We start from the raw sequence: 25,303 nt of genomic DNA, 5'->3' as shown, positions 1-25,303 counted from the left end.
TGAGCATAAAAAGCATAAGAGATACAAATGCACTTAGTGATAGATTTGTTTTCTTTGGGAAAATGTGCTACATTGTGATGCTGGGAAAACAGCTATTAATTTGGGGGTTGTTTCAAAGCTAATGGGTAATTATTATTCTGTGGAATATTTTTTTCCAATGAAAAGTTTTGTTCGCTGAATGGTCCCTTTCTATTTGCAGCGCTGATGTTTCTCTTCCCCTGCATTAACATGTTGCCATTCAGAACGAATGGCTGTGCTTTTGGCTTGGAATTTTTCTTCCACATTTTTGACAATTGTTTTTTATGTCTTGTATAAATCACTGTAACACATGATAAAGTCAAGCACATTCAAAGCCTGTGAATAGTTAAGTTACTGTTTCTCCTTTGTGCAATAGTCCGTAACCATATTTTAAAGCAGTCACAGTCTTTTATCAAGCACATGTATTGGCATATTTTTGTAACTGGATTACTGAGCATACTCTAAGAACTCTTAGGCAGCTCTCACAGACTATCATGTAAATCCTTCTTAATTCACGGTTTATTGACCACAGTGGTTCTGGATGAGCATCTGATGCCAATTCCCTCCCATAGGCAGCATGCCACCTGCTACCATGTCACCATGGAATTTTCCAAAGTTCCTCTTGAAAAACCAATCTGTGTGTTGCAGACCATCACCACTTCCGTAGGAAAACCAAGCCAGAGAGGTCATGCTGTTTGTAGTGGGCTGATGAATGGAATAGCCCACAGCCAAGCAGACAGAAGCCCCTTAGTCCTACTGGCACCCCACAAGCTCGTGGGAAAAGCCTTGGTCTTGTGTGGGACAAGGGAGCAGGAGCACCCCACCCCCATGAGCAGGAGGGTCAGGTCCTGGGGAGACTGGAGGTGACACTCAGCATTCAGGGACATTTGTGGCTATAGCCATCCTGATGGCACCCATGTCTGCAAACCTCCTGGGTTCCCAAATCAGCATATAGCAACACCCTGGACACCATTTGTTCAGTGCAATCTGCAGTCAGTGTGGGTGGAAGGGGTTTATTTTGTTCATTTTATGGGCTGATTTATGGCTCGTTTACTTGGATGCCTCACCCACATTGCTAATGTTGTAATTAAACCTTGTTAAAGTCTTCACCCCCCCCTCAGGCAGGTGGTGGAACATTTTTTTCCCCCCTGAACAATGATTACTGTATAGGGGGAAGAAACTGTGTGGTGAGGAAGGGTGTCAGGCAGGCTTGGTTATAATAAATACATATTTAGCAGGCAGAGGATGTTTAGTGCTAAATCAAATTGTGTATTAAAAGTGGAAGTTGCTGAGATTGGTGTTTACCTGTGAAACCAAAATTGCTTCGTGAAGAAAATAATTATAGACATGGGCTCTCTAAAAAAACAGTTGTGAGTCTTTATTAAATAGTTAAAATCAAGATGCTGCTGTGAAGCACAGCATCAGCACATCAGGCGTGGGTCGGCTTGGAGGATCTCTGGGGCAGAAGCACACCGGTGGGCTGTGTGTGTACAGACCCCACAGAGCTCTACCTCACATTCTTCTGAGGTATTGCGATGCCTTCCAAGTTTAAGGTCTTCCAGGAGATAACAAACTGCATCAAGTCATATTCAGTCAGGCGAAACAGGGCACAAAGGAGGAATCTTATTACTGGAAAAGGTTGATGAGTTCAAGGAATTAGTGGAGAAAAATTAATATTATTTTAATAATACTTTATTACCTGTAAAGAGGCACCAAACACCCTAACGAGCGAGTACAGAAGCACAATGCTCACCCATGGCTGCAGCGCCTCTTTGGCAGAAGCTCTTCCCCTTATTTTAAAGCAGCTTCAGTTCAACTTAACTGGGTGCTGGATTTGCTCAGGGACGTCCCTTCCAAGGCAGACCCAGCAGTTACTGCCAGGAGAGAGTATCTACAAATCAGTGTCTCTATAGATACTTACAGAGCTAGGTGTGTGTGCGTGCCGGTGGGCCAGGCCAAGAGCCCGGGATGCTATGGGGGAGCTGCTTGGCAGCCCATGAAGCACCAGAGAGGAGGTGTTGGTGGCCGGGTGATGGCACTGATGACCCCACAGCAGCAGAAAGCCCCACTATGCCATGCAAAGGCATATTCAAGGCTCTCACAGGGCCAGGGAGCTACTCGCCATTGCCTAAACCTCCTGAAGTCCTGTGGACACAGAGCCAGGAGCAGGATGGCCCTTTCCTGTAATTCCTGTAACTCTCCTCCAGCACCACATTATGAGACAACTCTTCCAGGACTGGTCTCCTTGTACTCAAACTTTATGGCTGAGGCATAGTGGAAGTTCACCAACAACTGCTTGGATGTGGACTTTCTTTAGTCAACCCTGTCCAAAAGCAGAATCTTTCATGAAATAGCTGGTGTACCTCCTGGAAGAGTGGTTTAGAGCCAGGAGAGTCACTCAAAGGACAAAGATGTTGATAAGCCCCGGGGAAATGATTTGGTCTGAACCTGGCCCGCTGTGTGTTGATGTACCCGTGCAGTCACAGCCGGCAGCATCAGAGCAAACAGCGCTGCTCCTCGACTCATCATTAATGTGCTGGGACATCAGTTATTCACTGTCAGCTTGGCAGTGTCTTAAAAGTTATGTTATTTGGGAAAGAATTGTTGAGGTGTTAAAAACAGCAGCTCACCACAGTGCATGCACTGTAAGGGGCTCAGATTTCATGAGCTGAAAAAATAAGAGTGTCTTTAATCCAGATTAGCACTTTCACCTCCTGAGGATGACAGAGCTGTGGTGAGGGACCTCTGGCAGCCCGAAGGCCTTGACTCTGGCCCAGCAGGGACAGTTTGCCTCAGGATCTGCACAACTCCTGCATGCAGATCCTGGATGGATATTCAGTTACTGTGAGAGGTGGGAAGGGGAAAAAAAAAGCTGGATTTTTCTTGTGGAGCTGCATGAAAAAAATTTTTTTAGAGTTTTTCAGGCAATTAGCCAGCGGTACCAGATGGCACATGGAATCATTCCTAAAAATGAACTGGTCGTGGTGCTGCCCTACATAGAAGTTAATGGATATTAAAGCCACACAGTTTTCAAAGAAAAGCAGACAGAAGTGCAGGCAGTTTGCAACCTGCTTGGCGCAGTTATACATTGTGTGTGTGTGTGTATGTTCACTCATTAAGGAGAGCCATTAGCTTTGGCACCAGTTCTCTAGAGTCAAACACAGGAGACCAGCTGTAAGGAGAGCCCAGCAGTGAGCTTTTGGATGCTCTAAAAGTGCCATTTATTGATGGGAGAATAGCATCTTGCACTGCCTCAGTCATAAGGGAATTTCTTTAACATGTGTTACACAATGAGGGAATTTCTTTAACATGTGTTACGCAAGTGCCCCCATGTTTGGCCAATCTGGCCTGAAAACCTCTGGAGGAATTTGCACCTTTGCAAATTTTACCATTTCCTTTAGTAGAATCAGCCATTTCCTCTGGGATCAAACTGCTGCTGTGATGACTTTGAACTGCATTTCTGATGAACATTCTCTTGTGTGCAGCAAACCTATTGGGAAAACATAAACTATTGAAAGATAGAAGGCAGAAGAAAGACTTTTGACCTCCTAAGAACTGTTGGTGCATTTTCACTGTAAGGGATGCTGGGGCCATGGCTCCAGCACGGGGCTTCGTGCTCTCTCAGGCACCTCCTTTGGAAAGTGAGGAAGGCAACTCCAGCCTCTCACTCATCAAATCCCTCAGTGTACTTGTCTTAACCATGAGTAAAGGCTAAATAAACACATCTAAACAACTGAAAAGCACGTCAACACCCAACTTCAAAATAAAATGCAGTGAAGTGTGAAATTATACCTTTTATTCCATAAATCTCCAGCAACGGGCACAGTTCTATAACTTGTATTACGCTTTAATACTGGCAGAATTTAACACACCATGCAAACTCCATAAAGTAATTACATTTCATCTCAACAAAGAAACAAAATTCCAGCTCATTCAACCTACTCCATCTGAGGAAGGATTATAGACAATTTAGTGCATGTCGATTTTTCCTGGTGATAAATCCAAAGCAGTTCACCAATGAAATGGTAATGTGAGTTCCCAAGGCAGCTGATTTACAGGGAAAAATAGAGATGTTATTTGGTGTCCTTCAAGGCAGTGTCACCCTGCCTTCTGAAACCTCCTGATGCTTCTTAAAAGAAGCTTAAAAATTTAAAACTTACCTTGAACAGGCCATTTTGGCACTTGGCAATTGCCCCTGTGCAAGTTGGTTATGTGCTTCGCACCAGATTCCCAATCAGCTTTTAAAGAGTTATTTAATTTTGCAAGAAATTAGGTTATATGAGTGATGATGATGATAGAAAGCCATCAGAAGACACTTGCAGGTCCACATCTTGCAACACAGGCCACCAAGCCCCAGGGGTTCAGGTACTCCAGACCCATGGGTCAGGCTAGAAATATTTGTCATCAGAGCATGTGTGGGCTGCCCTCCTGCCAAACCAAGAGTATGTCTGTACACAACAAACCACAATTAATTTAACTAATTTATCTATTAACTGCCCTCAAAGCCTCCAAACTTTAATGAGACCACTGTGATTAAATGCAATTAAAACCCTTAAAGCAAGTTAAAAATGACTGCAGGCACTCTCATTTCTAAAGCCTGGCACAATGCTACAGACACATTCAGGAACAGGTAACTGAGAGGGATGGCAAAAGACATTTCTCCCTACCAGGCATAAAGCAACACAGCACCAAAGACTTTCTACCATCCCTGGCTCAGCCTCTGCAACAGGACAAGACCTTGGAAAGGAGACAGGACACAGCAGCCTCCTGAGGGATGGGGATGAGAGGCTTAAAAAGGGGAGAGGAATACGATTGCCTGCCATGGTCTGTGTTGGTGCATCAGCTCAAAACACAATCACACCCCTCAGCAGCACTGACAGCGATGGAGCTTGGTGATGGGACAGACATGAGGGAAACTTGCAAGTCCACAGGTTTTTTCCGTTATTCTTTTCAAACCACTGGGCATCAGTTTGCTTCTCCTATCATGTTTATTATTTGCATCTCAGCCCTAGCCTTGCTTCTTTGCTTCTGACCCAAGCAGACTCTACAATAAATGTTGCATAGTGATGGGAAACATGCTGTGGAAAAGCCATTGCAGCTTCCCAGAGCCTGGTGCTGTTGTGTGAAATTCAGGGCAGACAATGCAGAAATAACTTGCACAAGTGTTTCCATGCTTTTTCAGCTGATATGTTCACTCCAAGAAACAGAAGACTTGAAGTGGTGCACACAGCTGTATTGCCATAGTTGAGTCTTGTGCATGGAGAGGCAGGAGGGAAACCATCACGACTGCCAAGACAGAGAGAGCAGCACTGCGCAGTAGCAGCAGAGAGGATTAAATGATGCTAAGCATCACCTGAACACAGAGTGGGCTTGGTGGAAGACATAAAATTTGAATAGAAACTTTTGTATCAAAAAGTTCACAACCTTTTTAGAAGACTATGACCAGTGGAAGACCAAAATGAGGCAAAAACCTGCAAGGTGAGGGCTAGTCAAGTTGCACAGAGCAAAGAATTTGATAATATTATGATCGATTATGATGAAATAGGAAGACAAAACTAGAAAGGGCTCTGAGAATCCAGGAAATGTCATTGGGGCAGGGGGCAGCAAGGAGGTGAGCAGCAAGCAAGAAAAAAATCTGGTTTCTATATATAAACCCAAGCCAGGTCCTTCATTCCAACTCTGGTCATTTCTTTTGCCCTTTAGACTTTTCAAAAAGCTGACACTATGCTGTAACTTTAACAGCTCCAAATCATTCCTCCTAATGGCACCTGTATTCAGATTTATATTCTGTAGTGAGTTGGAGTAAAAGGAGAGTTGCAATAGGCACCCTGCGGCACACCGGCCACCGCAGGTCAGTGTGTGTACGGCACCGAGAAAAAACTCAGCAGGTGCAGAAGAGTTCCCCGAGTTATTTCCTATTCTCTGTCTGGCAATAAAGACACAGTTGCACCGGGTGGTAACTCTTAGCAGATGGTGACTTTTTAAAGTTGATTGCTGTACAAATGATACTTTCTGAGTTTGTTCCCTTTAATTCAGATTCTCGGTACTGTGTTCAAATGTCAGAGCGCATCATATTCCTATCTTTTATTTCCTTTGTGAGCAGAAATCTTCTTTAAGAAGTCCAGGAATTACAGCTTGGGAGAAAAGATAGGCTGTCTCAATAAAAGTGATCTACTTTACAAATGTTACAGAATACGATAAAAACAGTAGATGCAAAAAGCACCAATGATTTTGTTCTCAGTGGAGAGTTTTAATTTCTACTGCATTTTTTAAAGAGACATTTTGTCTGCACTGTAATGGTTTACTGGACTGGGGAGGTCCAGGAGCAGCCCAAAGGCAGGATTTCCTCTGCTGCAAGCACAGGAAGGTTGGGGGAGTGGGAGTGGAAGATATCTAATTAATCAGCTACTACTGAAGGCAAATAAAAATAACAGGACAGCTGAATAAGTACCTTATTTACTCCCCAGCTGCCTTGCAGCCCCAAGCCAGGGTAGTCGTGTGCCAGACCCCCACATCATGCGGGGTTTTGGGGGCTGCACATGACCTGGACTGGCAGCCACAGGCTTTAAGGCTGCGCTTTACCATAAATCAGATTCAGAGAGACCAGAGGCAATGCACTTTGGCACCAGCCACAAACCCAAGGCCTGTGCAGCAGCTCCTGAAGGCAAGAGGGCTGTTATATTGCTCCAAGCTACCTACCACCTACGGCCAGTGGGTTTACCTGCTTGTGCACACTTCTTTACTCATCTGAGCAAGGTGGCGATTCACCACAGTCCCAAAGAGCTGTACTTGTACCTGGACACAGCAACTAGAAGGCTTTTCTGGTTTTCTGCAAGGCATGTGTACATGTTGTCTTTTTAATAGTGTACAGCTGGAAAGCAGCTCCCCCACCTAACCAGGGGTGGTGTTCAAACCAGCATGGGCTGCTTACACAAAACTCACAAGGATGCAGTGCTCTCCCCCAAAGAGGAGTCCCTGCGAGGGCAATGGGTTGGCTCTGAGGGCTTCACTCCACATCATCCACCAAATCAGAAAAGATACATCTGCCAATAACTGCAATATATTTTACGGCAATTTGCTGCCGCCGCTGCCAGCACCAGGTGCCAGCAGCACCCACATAACCCCATCCCATACGTCAGACCTGGCCTTCATGAGCTTCTCCTGGGGGAGGAGTAAAGGAGCAAATGACCCCCCCTCGTCAAAGTCCCCTCTGAGAGCCGATCAGTGTGCTGGGGCACTCCACGTCTCCCCAGTGAGAGACCATGCGGGGCCGGGAGAGCAAACACGGGCCCAGACAGTGCCTGGCCCCCCGGAACCCTCCTGCGGACTCGCATGCTCGATGTCACTGCGTTTCTCACTGCTGTTCCCCACATGAGGCAGCCCGTAATGGCTCACTCTGCCTAATTACAGCAAATAGCAGGCAGTTTTGGAGCATTCAGATGATGCATCCCCATAGTCCTGCTCTGCCGTAACTGATAAGCAAATCTGGCCAGCCTGGTGCACAGGATTACTGTCTGCTCCTTCAAATACTGCTTTTCAATGACACAGACGTATCAGAACTGGCTGTAAATAAACTCACCCCACCAACCCAGCACCAAGGACCGTCACCTCCTGCCAACACATGAGTACTCTGGAAAAAATGGAGGTGAGAAATAGATGAAGCACCTGTGTGATTTGTACTACTGCGAACCCCTCACCACCACAGGACAGCCCTTGTGTCCCCAGCTTGCGGAAGCTGTACCAAAATCAGTGCCATCATGGCAAACCGGGGAGATTCAACGGGCTTTGGTGCAGCCACTAACTTGCCCTCTGCACTTCACCTCCCCTCAGAGTCGTGTGTTTTAGCCCATTTATTTATTTCACCTCATTGGCAAAAAAGGAAAGACATCCCCTGGCCAGAAGGAAATGTCCCAATTAAAAAGCAAACGATGCAGTAAACCAGCAGAGCATTCTTGAGAGCAGTGGTAAAAACGGCCACCTCTTGTCCTCAATTTATGCTGCTCCCATCACCCCAGGCATTATATTTGTGCTGACAAGGATCAGTTTAACCCCTGCCTGCAATCTAATAAAAAGATGGCGTGGTGGAGGCATGCATAATCCTTCTTCAGTGTCCTAGGAATGGGTGCAATAAAAAACTTCTGCTGCTGCTGATGGGTGGCTGCAGCCACTGCCTGGAATAAATAACTCCCTGCCCAATGCCAGCAGCGGGAAGTGCTTTGGACCAGAGGCTTCTCAGACCCTCATCCCTTTGCACTGCCACAACCCAGGGTGGGCAAATCATGTCAAAATGGATAAAAATGCCAGAATTGCCGTGTGGGTCAGACCAAAGCGTCTGCAATAACTCAGGAGCCTGTGACCTGTGGCGGGGAGCCAGCACACCCGTCCACTCCTCCTCCTCCTCCTCTCCCACAGCCGCAGGACATGCAGCCTAACACCCCAGAGCATCTGTGAGCACAGTGCGTGGCTGGTGGTGGTCACCCACCACCCCTCAGTATTTACTAGGGGCAAAGCAAAAGGGAAAGTCCCAAAGGCTCTGCCATCAGTAAATGACAGGATCTTTCCCCTTCTCATCATTAATTGACCGAATCACTGCTGCAGAGCTGGCATTATGCTCTGCTACGCTTTGTAATGAAATCACTGCCTGTGCGTAAGAAACAAATTTAATGATATGATATTAATAGGGTTAGAAATTTCCCATGCAAATATTAATAATTTATATCTACATTCATTTTTTTTAATACTGCTTGTAGTCTCTAACAAGAAAATACTGAGGTCTACCAGCCCCTCATAGATCTTGTCTGGGGAGGACACCGTCGTTACTGGGCTGGAGACAGAGGCCCCCAGCATGATTTCACAGGAGGCACAAATTAGCATTTGGAAATCAAGTCCTGGCCTGCGACCATGTTTCAAAAAAGAGGCAATGCTTAAAACAGAAGCCCTGCTTGCAACCAACTGGCAACAGGTGATGGACGGCGAGCTTTGGTGCTGCCCAGGCCCCTTCCCATGGGCATCCCTGCAACACCCGCAGCAGGAGCCAGGGCTGCTAATTGCCTCTGCAACGAGCCTGGGTGAAATGAGCTGTGGCCCAGGGGTTACAGATCACACCAGGCACTGATCTGTGCTTTGAGGTAGCTGGCAGCAAAAGGAGCGACCTTTGGGAGGTAGAACCAGAGGGATTTGGGGACTGGGGGGGAGCATTTTGTTGTAGAAGTAAGGAGAGATTTGCTGATGGTTGGACTTGGTGATCCCAAGGGTCTTTTCCAACCTGAATGATTCTGTGATTCTGTGTTAAATGTCCTCTTTTTCATCAGTAAAAAAGTATCTTAAAAGAAGGGCAGTGACTGGAGACCCTAGGGATTGAAAGAGATGGTAATTCCCTCGGACAGGCCTAATTGCTGCAACTCAGAATGCTAAAAATGTGAAATTAGGAATAATCAATGGCTGTTTATGATCTGTGAATTCAGCTAATACGGAGTAATTACACTCCACTAATTCCTGGTATTTGTCATCCTTTGGTTGCAGAGGAGTCCTGCAAAACAATAAAAACAGATTGGCTGCGCTGGGCCCACAGACTGGGGGCTTAGCACTGCACGAGCTAATTTCTCTTTTAATGGTAAAAGTGGTTATGATTTCCCTTCTTTCTTTTTCTCTCCTAGCAGCAAAGCCAGCATCAGTGGGCTGTGCTGCCAGGGCTGCAGCGGGCGTCGCGGATGCGCTACACAACAGCACCCCCAATAGCCAGCACCGCCGTGCTGCTGGGGGAGCCCCACCAGCACACCGAACCCCCCTTGCCAACCAAACACCACCCTTCTCGTGAAACTGCTTTTTCACCTTTTTGTCCAATAGCGTTGTATCAGTCCTCCTATCAACGTTTGTCCTCACGCGTTTCTTCTTCCAGCCCATCTGGCACAGGGTAACCCCGCCGGTGCTTCACACGGGCTGTGCTCGGTCACCAGGACGCTGGTGAAACCTACGGGATGTGTCATCAGTTTGCTGGCATGATTCACTCTTCGATCAATGAAATACTGCTGTTTATTAACCTGTGCAAAAGTGAGAGAGGAGAGGTGAGTACCGGAGCAGAGTGGGTGAATAATCCCCTGTGGCAGCGCAGGTGGGAAGGTGTGGACTGTGGGAGCAAGCCCTGCCGTCATCCACCTCATCCACCCCTCACATGTGGCCTGTAGGAAATGCAGGTGGTGTTTAAAACTAGATAAACAGGGAGGTAAAAGACTCTTTCCTTGTAAAGGTGCTACATTTAACATCTGCGGCACATGGCTTAGCCCGGCAGGAGCAATTTGAAACAGCCACAGCACTTTTCAGGACAAAGTTTGTGAAGTGGCTGTGGCCAAACCTTTCCTAAGAGAATCTGTCATGAATTTATCCCAGCAAGCACCTCCCCGCAAAGCAGCGTGTCCCTGTAGGCACTGCAGAGCCCTGTGAAGGGATCTTCAGGGAGTAGCCTCCCCCCTGGTGCTGAGCTCTCATAGGAGACAGCCCCTCAGAGGGACAGTCCTGCAGCCACTGAGATTTTTTGGCAGGAGCCATCAGCCCCCCAGTGCTCCCCACCACCCGCTGATGTCTCACATGGGGCCCATGCAGCCAGCGCTGGCACAAGGAGGGAGGAGGAGGAGGAGGAAGAGGAGGAGGAGAGCAGTTCCTCGTCCGCCAGCTCGCTCCTGCTGATCCTACCATGGTGTTCATCACAGTGCAGCGATTTTGCACCATAGATTATTCATTCCCCAGCCTGGCAGCTTTTTGATATCACATCTTTTTTTTTTTTTAGTTTCTCTTTGTCTGTATCATGCAGAAACCTCCCGGGGGGAGCCTGTAGATGAGCCTGATGTAATTCCATAGCACTGCACCAGTTAATTGTTTGCTGAATCGAGACCAAGCTGATGCCCTGTTCCCAGCACTTGATGTATTCACTAACATTATCTGTGATCTAAAAGCACCTCTCTGCTGTGTGCCACAGGGGATGGGCAAAACCTGGGCTACCACAGGACGTGGGGACAGGACTCGAGGGCTGCCCATGCCAGCACCAGTGTTTAGGCTGTGCTGCAGCCATGTCCCATGAGAAAAGCACACAGCTCCTCACCCTCTGTGTTTTCAGGAAAACATCTTGGTGACCAGCTGGTGAAATGTGCAGTTGCACAGAACAGAAACTGTTCACACAAGGTTTCCTTGTCAGGATGACGAGGCCCCTGGCCCCGCTGATGTTTTTTGCTCTTTTCTTCTGCAAGCGGCAGCAGCGTCTCCATCTCCACAGAGGACCTGGGGGGCCTCAGGTCCCTTGAAGCAGGAGGAGAAATTCATCTCGAAACAGGCCTCCCCCAGAGCGCTACAAGCCCTGTGCCTGGGCCAGCTCCTGCACGGGCGGGAAGCGGGGGACGGAGCAGAGCAGCGTGCTACAGCACGCCGGGACTTGGGGCGCTTCGTTATTGAGCTGAGCCAGTTATTGCCAGCAGCTAAACAAACTAATAGGAAGGATATTTCCCTGGAGAGGGAGGAGATTTCTGATTTAGACTGCGCTGTTTAAGCCCAGACGCTCACTGCAGCTAAAATTTCCTTCCGAGGGCAATAATTATCCCGATGCAAAGCCCAGGCCTGTATTTGCTTTTCTGCTCCCTGTCTGGAAGGTTTTGGTGTAGAGGCTTCTATTTCCTCTGGTGCACAGCCCAGCACCTGGGCTGCATCCTGCACCCCTTGCCCAGCACCAGGAACCAGAGCCAGGGGAAAGAGACAAAAAGCTCAGGGCATAGTTTTATGCAGAGAGCACCCTCGGGTATTAAACTAATTACCAGGGAGCAGCATTGGTCCTGCAGGGGCTCTGCTCCAGCCCACTGCAAGCTGCAGTCCCAAAGGCAGCACTGCTGCTGCCAGCCCAGCATCTCCTCCACTGGCTCCCGGATGAAAATTGCTTTAAAAGCTCCAAGAGAAGCCGTTTGCTTCGCATAAGTGATGGGAATGGAAAAGAAAAACGAAAAAGGAATGGGAACACTTTTGTTCTTGGCTGCCAGGTAAATGAGGTTCAGCTTTGGAAAATATATAGGGCCTCTAATGCTAACTGCAGTGCTGGAGTCTCCAAGGAGTGATTTCTTCCTTCAGAAACATAATAATAACAATAAATGATTAAAAAGAAGGCAGCCTAAATCTATATCTACAGTTAACTCAGGACTCCTTCGGAGTTCAGGACGGTTGCTGGATAAATAAATGCTATTTGAAAAGGGAACCTCCAGCCTCCTGCAAACAAGAGGCAAAAAAGCAGCACGCAGGGCCAGCCCACACACATGCAACACCGCTGGGGGGAAATCCCAACGGATAGGGTTATCCTGGATTTGTCCCACATGGGGAATGCCTGTCCTGGCTTCATGCCCACCCACTCCCATCACTGTACCCCCCACCAGCCATGCTGCCCATCAAACACAATGCACTGGCTTAGTGCAAGTGCATAGTCAGGCTGGTGTCCACCCTGGGAGAGGTTTTCCTCTTCTGATATGGCAAAAAACAAATGCCAAAGTGGAGAAAACCTCCAAATGAACCACAAGAGCTGGTGGCCACAGGAATGACTTTTTTTCCCCTCCTTCAGGATAGCTGCTCCCCAGCCACTGCGCCCCGTGGGGCTGCACACCGGGGTGCCCAGCCCTGTGCGGGGCAGTGAGATAAGGCTCAGGGAAGTGCTGTGAGTCACAGAGGGCTGGGCCAGGCTGGGCAGCTGCACCATCACGCTGCCGAGCACATGGTGCCCCAGCTCCCCGGGATGCCCCAGCACCGATGCAGCCTACGGAGAGGGACACTGAGCAGTATGTAGGCTTGTCCCATCCCTGACCATGGGAATGAGGCTTCTGAAATAATGTCTTTCTGCAGCACTTTTCTCTTGACTTCTTGGTAGGTTAGATGGCTGCCAGGGAAGGTTTTAGTTGTTCCTCCTTCTTGTAGCGTGGAGGTGAAGGGGAAACCCCACATGCTGGCATCATTCCTCGAGGTGCAGCTGTGCTGGTTTCATAGACAGCCTTAATGAACTACCTGTGTTAATGGCAAGGGTTAAATCCATGTTTCCACCCATTATGGGATATGTGGTGGAGTCAGCTGTATGATGTGTTGTCCAAGTCAAACCCCTTTATCCATCATGTCTTTGGATGAATTTGCAGGGTGTTCACTATGCAATGCTCCAGCGCACAACCCGGACACCTCCCAGGTGCCGACTGGGAGTCCTCGGGGTGCTGGCACCCAGGGCCTTGCTAGCTGCCAAAAACACATTTCAGATCCTCCCATAGGTGCAATTACCAAAAACCAGAGCCCTTCACCACAGCTGCCCAGTGAGTGCTGCATAGCCCACACTTACCCCTGCGCTTTCGGTCCCAAGAAGTGCCTCTTCCCAGCAAACAGCTTGCTGTCAGCCCTGAGCACCAACATTTGTGTCCCTCCTTTTGCCCTGGGGTTTTGGCACAGGCCACTTCAGTACAACCTGCAATCCACAGCACTGGGATCCCCGCCAAGCTGCCAGCCACCATTCCTGTGCTGGAGGGGATGCAATCGCTCCCCTCCATCTCTCATCGCTGCCACAGGTCTTGATTCACTGCTTGGGGAAACCTCACCGGAGAGGCGAGCTCATAGCGATTTAGCTTTGTGCTCAGTGACACATGCAGAGAACCGGAAAGCAGCTGTCAATGACAAAAGAACAAGAGGCAGAATCGGTAGCAGCCACGGATGGGTGATGCTCCTCTGGCAACAGCAGGCAGTGGGAGCAGGATGGGGCCATGCCTGCCCCGTAACAGGCAGCGATGCACCCACACCGGGCACCAAAATCAGCCTGTGCACTTTTCACCGGCCCCACAGCCCCGCTTCCCCAAGCAGCACCTCCAGTTCTGCTCCCAGATGGGGCTCAGCCACCGTGGCTGGCCCCAGCCCTGCCCACCACCATTGTGCATCCTGTTTGGCTTCTGTTTCAGGATCAGGGCCTCACCCTGGTTAGCTATTGACTTGTGCTGGGGGCAGTTTCCCTGCAAGATGCCCTCTCCAGCCATTTGACACATGCAGCAGCTGGCCAAGCATTTTTATGCGCTGAGGAATTTATAAGCCCTCTGGCAAACAGTGCTCTCCCATTGAGTAACTCAGCAAAGCTCCTTTTGAGACTAAAAATGTCATTGTAGCATTCTTCATTCTCCTGTGGTGGGACCAGCCCTGGACACACCGTGGACGTGTGCCCACCAGACACCAGCCCCTCTTCTGCACCCCTGTGTTCAGTTTTTCAGGAAAACCCTGACTTTTGGAGGGGTGACTCGCTGGGTGTGGGCACGTGTGACATCTGGCAGCCACCCTCTTTGGAGCTGCATCCCTGCCCTGCACCAAAATAATGCCTCATTCATGGTCAGAGACCTGCTGGGAGAGAGAGGGACATGTGGGGCTTAAAAGCAGAAAAAAAAAAAAAAAAAACCAAGCCAAAAGCAACAAAGGCAGAAGCTTCTGGGGAAGAAAAGTGAAGTTTTCCTGCAGCACTGGGAGGAAACAGGAACATTCACCCGCTGCATCCTAGAAAACCTCCCTGTGAGGGCAGGGATCTGCCTGGGTTTCTTCTTGGCAGCAATAACTCAGTACTGCCAAGCAGCAGTTCAGTCTTGAGCAGGCTCGGGGTGGAGCCTTTGCCTTGCAACACCACAGAGCTCTTTAGCAATATTTGTCTGAGAACTTCTTTGTTCCTGGAATGGTTTTTAAAGCAAATAGTTTCAGGTTTATTAGACAAATAACTCTGTTTATCACTCACTATAGTTCCTTCCTTTCTCTCTCTCTCGCAAGTCTCTCTGGCAGATGCCAGAGCACAGTCATCATTTTTTCCACCACAGTCTTAGCAAAAAAAAAAAATTAAAAAAAAAAATCTGAACAATTAAAAAATAATATAATAGAAATCCCAGGACAGGGCTACCCTCTTGTAATGTAATCTGGGTCCAGGAATTTCACCATCCAGGGACTTTGGCCAATAAATTTTACCTGGGATTAAGGTGAAGATAAATAGCCCGAATAAATAAATTACTTCCCTAAAGTGCTAGTTGGTTTATTTTTCCATTTCTCTTTCTCTGCAATAAAATCAATACATGCATAGAAAAAACCACAAATTTGGCAAACTGTGCAACAGGCCCTAGTGAAGCCGGTGTCCCCCACAGCAACAGGGACCAAATGGGGACTGTTTTGCAAACCCAGTGGAGTTTTACTCCACTCACTATGTCCAAGTCACAGCCCAGCTCCAAATCCTCACCAGCGCCACCCTCTCCTCACAGCATTGAGGGAGGGAACTCTACATGCTCCAAAAGCAAACCAATACCAATTTTGAAGATTTTGTGACTTGCTAAGGGGGATTTTAAGGACTGCTCTTCTGCCCCCATCACACCCATCACCAGGTCAGGCTCTGCGCTGGGGAGCCAGGCATGGGAGAGGCTCCCTGCATTTAAAAAGCAGAACTTCATGCTGAAAGGAGCAAAACAGCCTGGTGCTGTCCCCCCAGATCCAGCCACAGTCAGCATTTGTCCTCCAAAACCTTTAAACTGTCCATTTTCAGGTCTGTGGCTCTTCTACCAGCTCAGTGAAAATGGGCTTGTCAGGCCAGCTCCAATATGAGTTTAAAACCCATTTCAGGGATACCGTGTCGAGGGCTGGGAGCAGCTGGCATGAGGAAGGGCTGCAGATGTCAGGGATGCCTGTGCCCCCCCTCCTGCAGGGACAGATTCCTGCTCAGGGCCACCTTCCTCTGGGAGGAACAGCTGCAGGGAGAAGTGAGATGCTGCTGGGAAGAAAGTGTGCTTAGCTGATACGCTATCAAAAACACACTGCCGTGATATGCAAGAGTACACAAACACCTTTCAAGGCTTTCTTTAAAATGCAGATAAGCCATGAGGCCACTCTCCCATAGAAAGGAAAGCCGCTAGCTCCCTGTCCAAGTGGCTTCGGCAGCTCCTCCTTGCCGCAGCCACACGCAGACATGGGCACAGCGGAGAGGTCTCGTGGGGAGCGGTGCCAGGCTCAGACAGCTGAGGTGTCACTGCGGGACTGCCACCCTGGCCCCCTGCAAACTTCCTCTGGGGTGCCAGGCAAAGCAGGAAAGCAACAGCTTTCCTCCTGCAATGCAGGTTGTTCTCCTCTTCGTTTTTAAGACTGCCTAAAAGCCCTGTACAGGGAGCGATGCTGCAACCTACCCAAGGGTCAGGGGAAGCATCTCACCAAGGCTCTGAGGGGGGAAGCCGGGTGCATCCCACCCAGGGGCCAAGGGAGGATGCTGCACCATGGCCACAGTTAATTACATGGCCACAGACAATTTCCCTGAACCCAAGCCCTGAGAGGGAACCCAGAGCGGGGCTGGGTAGGAGGCAAAGCTCTTCTCTCCTTCCTCATGACGTAACAGCCTGAAATCAACTTTCAGCCCAGCCCTGCTACAACCTGTTGCTCCTTATTTACCCTTCAAACAGGAAAAGCAACTCTCAGCATAGCTCTTTTACAAATTTTTCTATGCCAAGCCTCACTAACGGGCTGCTTTAGTTAACATCAGGCTCTTTAACTCTGAGCACACGTCTCACAGGTGACAATCTGCCTTAGGACTCCGGAGTGGCTTCCAGGACAGACGTTCACCAGGCTGCAGCCCCGAATTTTTAAGGTAGGAGTGGGTCCCCAGCCCCTGGGAGCCCAGTGCATGGGGTGGCAGGTGCCCATCCCATCGCTTGGGGTGGCAACAGGAAAGAGGGGGGCAGATGGACTTGCTCGGGTAGGAAATAGTTCATGCTCCAAATTACCACCACTCCCCATTCACATGGCTGAAGATGCTGTAGGATCTGGGCAAGTGGAAAATATTTCTGTTCTTAAGTCAGGTGTCCCCAAATCTGGCCACTCCACCCCACTCAGTGGTGCTGCCCTTCTTCCCTTCCCTTTCTAGTTGTAAGGAGGACAAGCTTGTTCCCACAGATAATATTTGAAACCTGCCTTGCTCCATCCCAGAAGGAAATGCAGCAAAGCCATGATTGAAAATATGCTCCTTGAGAACATTGCTATCAGCAGAATAGAAAAGCTGAGAAAAGGACATGAAACAGGAGTGCACAGGGCAGCAGAGAGTCACAGTGAAGAGTTCAGGGGCTTAAAACCAAAGCAAGCTCAATCCATGCAGCCTGCTCCAATGTACAGGAGCCAGCACTTCATCAGCAGGGTGGGACCGAGCACATGTGCCCGATAGGAATTTATACAACTTTAGTGACCTCTTAGTTATTGCAAATATGTCTAAACATAGCAATTATTTTTTCATCTAATATCTGCCTGACTTTGGTGGGCTACTGGTATGCTTTATGGTATTTTCTTCTTTTTCCTCAGGGTGACCTGTGACCGTTGGCCACCCCCTCAGTTGCGCTCTCTCTCCCCACCACCATGCGGGTGACAAGTAAGGAGGGAGACAGATATTTACTTTTCTCTGTCCATTTTTCTACAGTTCTTTATGCCTCCTTCTCATTTACATAACCCCTTCCCAAGCCCATCTACACTGACCTTCCCCTGCCAGGGACATGGAAAAGGGCGTTTGTATAAGTATCAGTTTTTTAAAAGATTTGTGTAGATTTCAGCTTGTTGTATTTTTCCCAATGAAACCCTCTGTGCCTGGGAAGAGATGGCTATTGAGACATTCCTGGTTCCATAAGAGCCATTCTGCCACAATATAAGTATATTTTTCTACTCTCTTTCCATGCAGGACTGGAACGTTTTGCTCCGATGAGTGCTGCTTTAAAGCCAAATGCCAATCACATTTGTATTAGCAGCTGCTCAGCTGTAGCTAGTGACTAATTGGGGATAGCAGCCTTCCCAGCACTGGGAATGTAAGAAATATTTGGATTTACATAGCTTTCTGACTAATTATCAGATTTACTTTAATGCAGAGAGAAATATGAATAGTGCCTCCCAGTAGAAGAGTAATGCCTATCTGAGCAGTGCCACATGCTCCAGAGATATTAATTAAGAGATCAGAGTCCTTTTAGAGGATGAAGGAAGGAGCGTTAGCTGCCTTCCCACACCACACAAGCACTGGCTGTCACCCTGTGCCTGGTAACCTGGGGACACACGGACCAAGTCCCTAAGAAGCCAGAGGGATGCTCCGGTCCCCAACCCATGCTGCTGCTGCTCTCACCTGGCTCCTCTCCCATCCCTGGCAGGCGTGATCCGGTACGTGGCACTGCTCATCACGCTGCTGGGCACATGGTTCATCGTGCAGATGTACTTCGATCAGAACTGGAAAGACATCAGCCTGCGAAGCTGGCTTGGTGAGGCACCAGTGGGTCTCCAGCCGGGTCCGGAGGGAGGGTGCAGGCAGCCCTGTTGTGAGTCAGACCCCAGAGCTGCATATAGTTGCCATGAACATTTGCACTTGGAGTCCCTGGCCAAGGCTGTAGCCACCAGCTCTGACCATCAGGGCAAGGAGGGGACAACACGGTGGGAAGCTGCACTGGGGCAGGTGACTCCAGGGGTGATTGCAGCCACAGGGAGCAGTTTTGGGGAGCTGATGTCTGAAGGGTTGCTTCTGGCTTGGGGAAGAGCCAGCAGCTCTCCAGAGTGTCTAACCCTCTTGCTTGGTACCCACAGGTGCCACGGACAAGCTCAGCAGTGAGTACTGCTCTCGACTTCATCTTCATCACACAACACCACTCCAGGGCTGAGGGTGATGGTGGAAGCGCGATAACTGCCCTGAAGCTGCCCTTTCCCAAGGCAAAAATCCCAGCCTCCCAAACACAGGGGATTTTAGTTATTGCACAGAGCAGCAGTGCCTTTGGCAGGCTCTGCATGCACATAAACCTTCACATCATCCCCCTGCCCCAACAGAAACACCCCAGGGCCAGAGGCTACAGCAGGAAGCAGGTCATGGCCCAGTCCAGGCAGCGTGGCACAGATCCCTGCCCTGGACAAGAATGGGGAAGCTCTGGGCAGAAAAGCCCTGAGGGGCTGGCCTTGAACGAGCACCAGCTCTGAATGCTCCCCAGCACACCCCCCTCTGCAACCCCCATGGCATCAGCTGTGCCATCCTGCTGCTCACACCCAGAGCAGCACCCGGCACCCTGGCCAGCAGCACCATAAAGCTCAAACAAGAAGCTGGTCCCACCCCAGGACAAGCCTCCTTTGTGCTAGAAGCTGGTCCAGGTGCTGCCTCCTTGGTGGGCCACTGTGCCCCAGTGCCAGCCCTGCTCAACCCCTCGGGGACATGGCCACTGTCCCCCCACGGGGCCAACACCATGCCTTGCAGCTCCGCTCCTCCCTCACAGGCAAGCAGCTGCCCCGGCACAAGTGTGGGAACCAGAAGAGCTGCCCCCAGAACTATTTTGCCTTCAGGATCATCAGCGGCGCCGCAAACGTGGTGGGACCCTCCATCTGCTTCAACGACATGGTGTAAGCAGCACACAGTGGAGACAAAGCAGCCATGGCTGGCCTGGGCTTGAATACGGAGAGTTTGGCCTCTGCTAAGCACATCAATGGCCATCTCAGTGCATTTGTGGTTAAAAAAAAAAAAATCAGAAGTAATTTTCTTTGTTACCACTTCTGTGGATATTTTGCTGCCTGCAACCACTTTGCTCCATCATAGTTTTACTAGCACCAGCATCTCCAGGGCATCCCTGCACTTACTGGTGCTCTCTGCTTTCCTTTCCAGCATCATGAGTAGCGTGAAAAACAACGTTGGCAGAGGCCTGAACATCGCACTGGTGAATGGTGAGTCAGGCAGGCACTAACCCCCCCCTTTCCCCACAGCCAGGGTCCCTTCCTGCCCCAGGAGGGAACAGGCCACCGGGGACCCCATCCCAGGCACCGTGGCTGAGCCAAAAGCACATCAGCCTGGTGCTGCATGGGGTGGACAGCCACAGTTATGGTTGCAAGCACTGCCTGGGAAATGGGAACAAACCCATCTCTGTCGTGCACGATGGCTCCACGAACTCCACCAAGCACCACAGTTACCATCGCAGCAAATATGACACACCAAGGGAAGAATTTTGAAGCAGGAACCCCAAGCTGGTGGCCAGGCAAAGCCTAGAGCCACCCCAGTGCAAACTCACTGTGCTCTGTTTTGAATTTGAACCTTTCAGGAACAAGCGGGCAGCTCCTGAAAGCTGACACATTCGACATGTACTCTGGAGGTAAGCACGGTCATTTCGCTGCTTGGCGGCTCCCACCAGTGCTGATGGCTATTTAGGCTGCTCCTCTATCTTGCAAGAGAGGCTACTTTCTGAGATAGAGCTAGCGATACTAATCCTGAGATTTTGCAACTTTCAACTCAGTTTTTGAATGCTGGTGGTAGCTGAGCAGCAGTTTGTTTCCCTGCCTTTCGCAGGAGGATACATACTCAGGGCATGGCAGTCGAGATGTGGCCCCCAGCCCCAGCAAGGCTGTTGGAGCAGAGTCTGGTGGCAGCAAAGACCATGACCCTGCTCCTGCCAGCTTCAAACAATCTTCCTAACAGCAAGATGCCCTGAGCCAGGGCAGCACCCACTCGCAGCCCATCTGGCACTGACTTGCAGGATGCTGTAAATCCCACCACTGTGGCAAAGCTGTTACCAAACGTCTCCAGAGTTTTGGCAGGACTCCTCAAAAATCACATGCTAAAACCACCCCTACAGCGCTTTTGATTTACCCTTTGTTGTTTGAGCCTTCCCCAGGGATCAATCACCCTTTCTGCTTTTTGGTTTTGCAACCTATTCTTGGTAGCTCTGGACTTTTAAGGAGAAACACCAATATCACAAGATTTCTGGCTGAGTTTGCAAGCGAGACGCGTGGTGGAAGAGGCGCTGGGAAGGAGAAGGCAGTCAGCCTCTGTGCCACTAGATGGGGCGTTAGATTCGAGCATCCCAAGATGCGGGATGAGGAATAATTCCCACAATACAGCCGAAGGCATGATCCCAGGGCAGGCAGCTCTGCGGCCAAGCGGGTTCATTTCTTGTGTTGGGAAGTAAATTCACGTAACTAGATTTCACAGTTTAGCGAGCAAAGTTTAGGAGCAAATTCCTCCCTGTAGCTGTACCGGCAGGAGGAAAGCACGAGCCCTGGGCTCTGCAGGAGGGAATACAAGATGAAAAATGCAGCATCTGGGAGCCTGTCCTTTCCCAAGACCATGACACCAAATCCTGGCTAGCACCAGCACAGTCAGGACATTTCCCACTGGCCCAGAGAAGGTTCCACCAGCTACCATGCAGCAGTCCCTGCTAAATCCCTTTTTCTTTCCTTAATGCTCTTCTCTTCCAGACATTAACAAACTGGATACCTTCCTCCAAGAGATCCAGCGCGGCACGATTGTGCTGACGGCCAGCTACGATGATGCTGCCACAAAGTGAGTCTGGCCCTGGGAGCAACACCTGGCTCCCCCAAACCCCACATTTGGGGGGAGCTGGAGGTGCTTATGCCAGCAGCAGAGAGGGGACAGTAGGGGACACCCACCTGGCACCACACTAACACCTTCTTACCCTCTTTCAGGATGAACGACAAAGTACGGGCACATTTCGTGGAGCTGGGCAGCAGCCACGTGAGCAAGCTGGGCTTCCGGGACAACTGGGTCTTCTTAGGAGCAAAAGGGCTGAAGAACAAGAGCCCCTTTGAAGAGGTACGTGGCCGTTCCCTGCCACCAGCTCTGGAGGCTCCCATCCTCTTCGTTGCACCTCCTGAGCTACATCTCACTCACCTGTCTGCAGAAGACGTGGACCAGTAGTGTTATCCCCCACGTCGAGCCAAGCTGCAATTTTGCCACGTTGCAAACTTGCACTGTGCCGCCAACGTCCTCATTCATTTTCTCTCTCTCCTTTTTTCCCTGCAGCACATCAAAAATGATATGAAGACAAATAAATACGATGGCTGGCCTGAGCTGCTGGAGATGGAGGGCTGTGCCCCCAGGAAGATGGATTAACATCAAGCCCCAGCCTGTCACGGAGGCAAGACCAGTCTCACAAGGATACCAGCCCCATCACACTGACCCCAGCCCCCCCACCGCCCTGTCACACAGCCCAGCAGCAGCTGCCTGCTCCCAGGGACCAGCTGTTTCATAGCAGAGACTGTGCAGGGCTTGGAGAAGAGCTGTACAAGTGCCTGCAGAGCCTGAGCAAATGCCCAGCCAGGTTTCAGCTGAGCTGTCCTCATCCATGGGTCAATCTGGGGTATTTTATTTTTCTGTCTTTAAACCAAAAACTTTGTAGAAGGTTCTTCAGATTTCTTACATAAGATATCTAATTACAAACCTCTACCATTCTCACTTCCGTTTTCAAGCATAATCCATGCTTTTCCCTGCAGGCACAGCATGCCATGTCCTCTGCCACCACCAGCTCACCATCACCCATCCCTTGGCACTGCGGATGGGTGCTCCCCCTCCCCACATGGCACAGGGCAAAGCCATCCCTCCGGATGCTCAGGCCTTGGTGGCTTCCCCCTGGAGCTCCCACCAACCTCCCCGCTGGCCCCTACAGCCACAGTAAGGCCAGAAGGCCACAGGGGTGACTTGCAGCAATGTAGGTTAATATTGGCAGACCAAAGGATTAAACATTTCCCGTACCCGGTTGCATTTCTCCTGGGTTAAATCCAAGCTAAATTCTCTGTGGCACGTCCCTATCAAAGGTTAGAGTAACACCAGGGATGTGCCAACCCAACTTTACCCTCAAGGAAGGAGAGATGGATGTGCAAGTTTCTCAGGCAGCTGAAGTTGTGCAGCATAACCAATAGGTGGGAGCCTTTTACCAGGAGAGCTGGAGCCAGCATCAGTCTGGAGAGACAACACACACAGACTGGCACCCCTCTGCAGGCACCCACACACCCACTTTGCTCTGGGAGCTGTACCCCGACCCAGGGCCGGCTGACACCTCCAGGAGAGGAGATCCCTGCCCAAAGGCAGGCTGGCAAAGCCCCGCAGACCTCCTCCCAGAGTGGTTCCCATGCTGCTGCCCAACACCGAGGAGGTCCTGGGGGAGCATCTGCCCCCTATTCGTGTCCAGATGCAATCACCCAAGCACCATCTGTACCCAAAACCTCCCTGAGCACAAGCACTGTTGAGATCAGATAAGCTGCGTGGGTGATGGCACAGACTTATCCATCATCATGGACAGGGACAAATTTGCATCATATACAGACTTTAATTTCCTATGATTGTATCTGGGTTTTCCCCATTCTTTAAAGCAGACCAGCAGTTTTGCAGAACATGAGGGAGGAGCATTTCTGCTGGAGCACTTGGAGGTGTGCGGGGTTAACAGGCTATCCTGCACAGCCTTTTCTGCCTCTGACAGCAGGGTTTGCCCCAGCACAGCTTCTGACAGGCAGTTCCCATCATATCTGAGCCCTCAGGTCACCCCAGGGGACCAGAAGGGAGGCACATTGGCAGGATGAGACCAAGGCCAGGAAGAGACACAGCCTGTCTTGCACTGGCAGCCTTAGGGCTGAAACCCTGGATCCAAAAGCCAGCACCACCATCCAAAACCAGCGAGGCAACCAGTTTTCACTAAACAAGGAAAGACCTTGAAATAAATTGTGTAACACCTATAAGAACTTCCAAGGGCAAAACTGAAATAAAACCCCAAAATTGCCGTCACAGAGGAATCCCCCAATAGCTGTAGTATCCCATCTTATCCTCCTGCATTCTTAACGTGCACCTGATCATACCAAGGAAAGCCTCCGCCACAAATCGATCCCTAAATCTGCTGCAACAGCAGCAGTTAATCCCAAGCACTGAATCATCCCTACCCGTGGCAGCAGTGAGAAATAACACAACGCAACAGACACAACAGCCCTCACATCACACAGCCCTGCCGCACTGCCAGCATAAATATGCCAACTATTTTAAGCCCCCTCAAAGGATCTAGATTCACTCATAAGCCAAACTGAAAACAGCCTAAGAGCTGTAGAGGCTGCTGCATGGGGTAAACCAGCACACAGCATCAGCTACAGCCCAGGAAACAGCCAGCCCCTTTCAGCCACAGGAAACTCTTCCTATCCCTTTGCAATGCACATTAGAAATCTGGTTTAAAGCCAAAAGAAAGGAAATTTATGTTTTGGCACACTACCTACAGTTAAAACTAGCTCTGAATCCATCAGAGAACAGTTACTAAGGTACATCACTATTTTCAATGAATAGGGAGAGCTAAAAGTGCAGCTCCTGTGCAGGAACCTAATCAGCAGCCAGTGGTTTGAAGAGCCATTCCTGCCAAAGTCACTGTGTTCCGATAAATAACTTGGAGTTTTTCTGGAAGTCCAGAATCCAGGAGGCAGGGGTATAAATATGGCTGCAGGAGTCAAATTTAACTTGCTCATTTTTTTTAAAAGACCTGAAAAATGTGGTGGGTGAAGGGACAGCAATCCCCAAATGAGGTTTTTTTATTGCCTTGGCATTTTGAAAGCTGTATTACTGCAGAGACAGGCACCTACCTGGCTGGTTTAAACCATGCCACATCCCCCAGACATTCAGCAAACACAAGCCCACACCTGCCCAGCCTCCCAGGACACCACTTCTGGCCTCACCTGGGGGCACGGTGGGCTCCAGAGCTGCAGCAGCAGACAGGCAGCCTGGGGCATTTGCAGGAGCAAAGTTTGCAAAATCAAGTGCTGCAACAGGAGCCAAGAGCCGGGATGCAGACGGGTAGCAGAGAAATAATCCTTCTTTATTTTAAGGGTACAGATTTATGTCAGCAAAGCACCAAAGGAGCAGCTAGGAAGAATGCTACAGGCAAGGACCGACGGGTGCCGGGGCCCCGCAGCTGGGCGAATCTGCGTCCTGTGACATCTTGCCCTGTCAAGTGCAATTACTGTAATCTTCCACAGCCTCTCAAAATACGGATCCCAGCTTAGAAACCGGGCATCCGCAGCATGAAAGCTGCCTTTGTGCCTGGGCAGAGCCTGGGCGCAAGCCAGCCGTTAGGTGCATGAAGAAAATGAGTTCTCCACGTGCTGGGAGAAGGGAGGAAAAACAAGCTTTCCCGCCCGACCCCACTGCAGACAGGCTGGATTTCACCCACATCTCCCTGCAGCAGCTGCCAAGGGCCCAGGAACTGCACGACCACACATCCCCCCAGGAGTAAGGGGGCCGGTGACCACAGAGAACCAGCTGGTCCCACACCCCGGGTGAGCAGAGAACAGCCAACACGTCGGACCATGGGGGCAGCTCACGGGAAAAAGGTAACGGGACAGTTTTATTCAGGGCTGCTGAAGCGGTGGCGGGATGATGGAGGAAGCACCATCTGCTCACGTGGTGCTTGTTTTGCCCCACACACACTAAGGCAGCTGATGGCAGAAGGGATTAGAGGGAAGGGACCTGCTCCCGGGA

At 50.0% G+C, this 25,303-nt stretch overlaps 1 protein-coding gene and 1 long non-coding RNA gene across 2 annotated transcripts; one reads left to right on the top strand and one right to left on the bottom strand.

The window, feature by feature from the left end:
• Window positions 1-3,439: 3,439 nt before the first annotated feature.
• Window positions 3,440-21,797, bottom strand: LOC141928195 (uncharacterized). The gene is made up of 3 exons (XR_012624688.1): window positions 21,689-21,797; window positions 9,850-10,058; window positions 3,440-3,508 (listed from the first exon to the last, which is right to left on the bottom strand). It is a non-coding gene; the product is annotated as an uncharacterized LOC141928195 (long non-coding RNA).
• Window positions 17,416-21,910, top strand: FAM3D (FAM3 metabolism regulating signaling molecule D). The gene is made up of 9 exons (XM_074835984.1): window positions 17,416-17,428; window positions 18,189-18,296; window positions 18,616-18,636; window positions 19,290-19,413; window positions 19,673-19,731; window positions 20,103-20,153; window positions 21,256-21,340; window positions 21,484-21,610; window positions 21,821-21,910. The coding sequence occupies exons 1-9, from the start codon at window positions 17,416-17,418 to the stop codon at window positions 21,908-21,910; spliced, it is 678 nt and encodes a 225-aa protein (XP_074692085.1).
• Window positions 21,911-25,303: the final 3,393 nt, after the last annotated feature.

This window comes from Strix aluco, chromosome 11 (assembly GCF_031877795.1).
Source record: "Strix aluco isolate bStrAlu1 chromosome 11, bStrAlu1.hap1, whole genome shotgun sequence".
Taxonomy (NCBI): domain Eukaryota; kingdom Metazoa; phylum Chordata; class Aves; order Strigiformes; family Strigidae; genus Strix; species Strix aluco.
The sequence above is the reverse complement of the archived record's forward strand: the minus strand, read 5'-3'. Positions and strand labels throughout refer to the sequence as shown.

What these genes read in the sequence shown, in the direction of transcription:
- FAM3D (XM_074835984.1), top strand. An exon ending in CAGCCTGCGAAGCTGGCTTG is followed by an intron (nt 18,297 to 18,615) that starts GTGAGGCACCAG and finishes TGGTACCCACAG; the next exon opens with GTGCCACGGACAAGCTCAGC. An exon ending in ATTCGACATGTACTCTGGAG is followed by an intron (nt 20,154 to 21,255) that starts GTAAGCACGGTC and finishes CTTCTCTTCCAG; the next exon opens with ACATTAACAAACTGGATACC.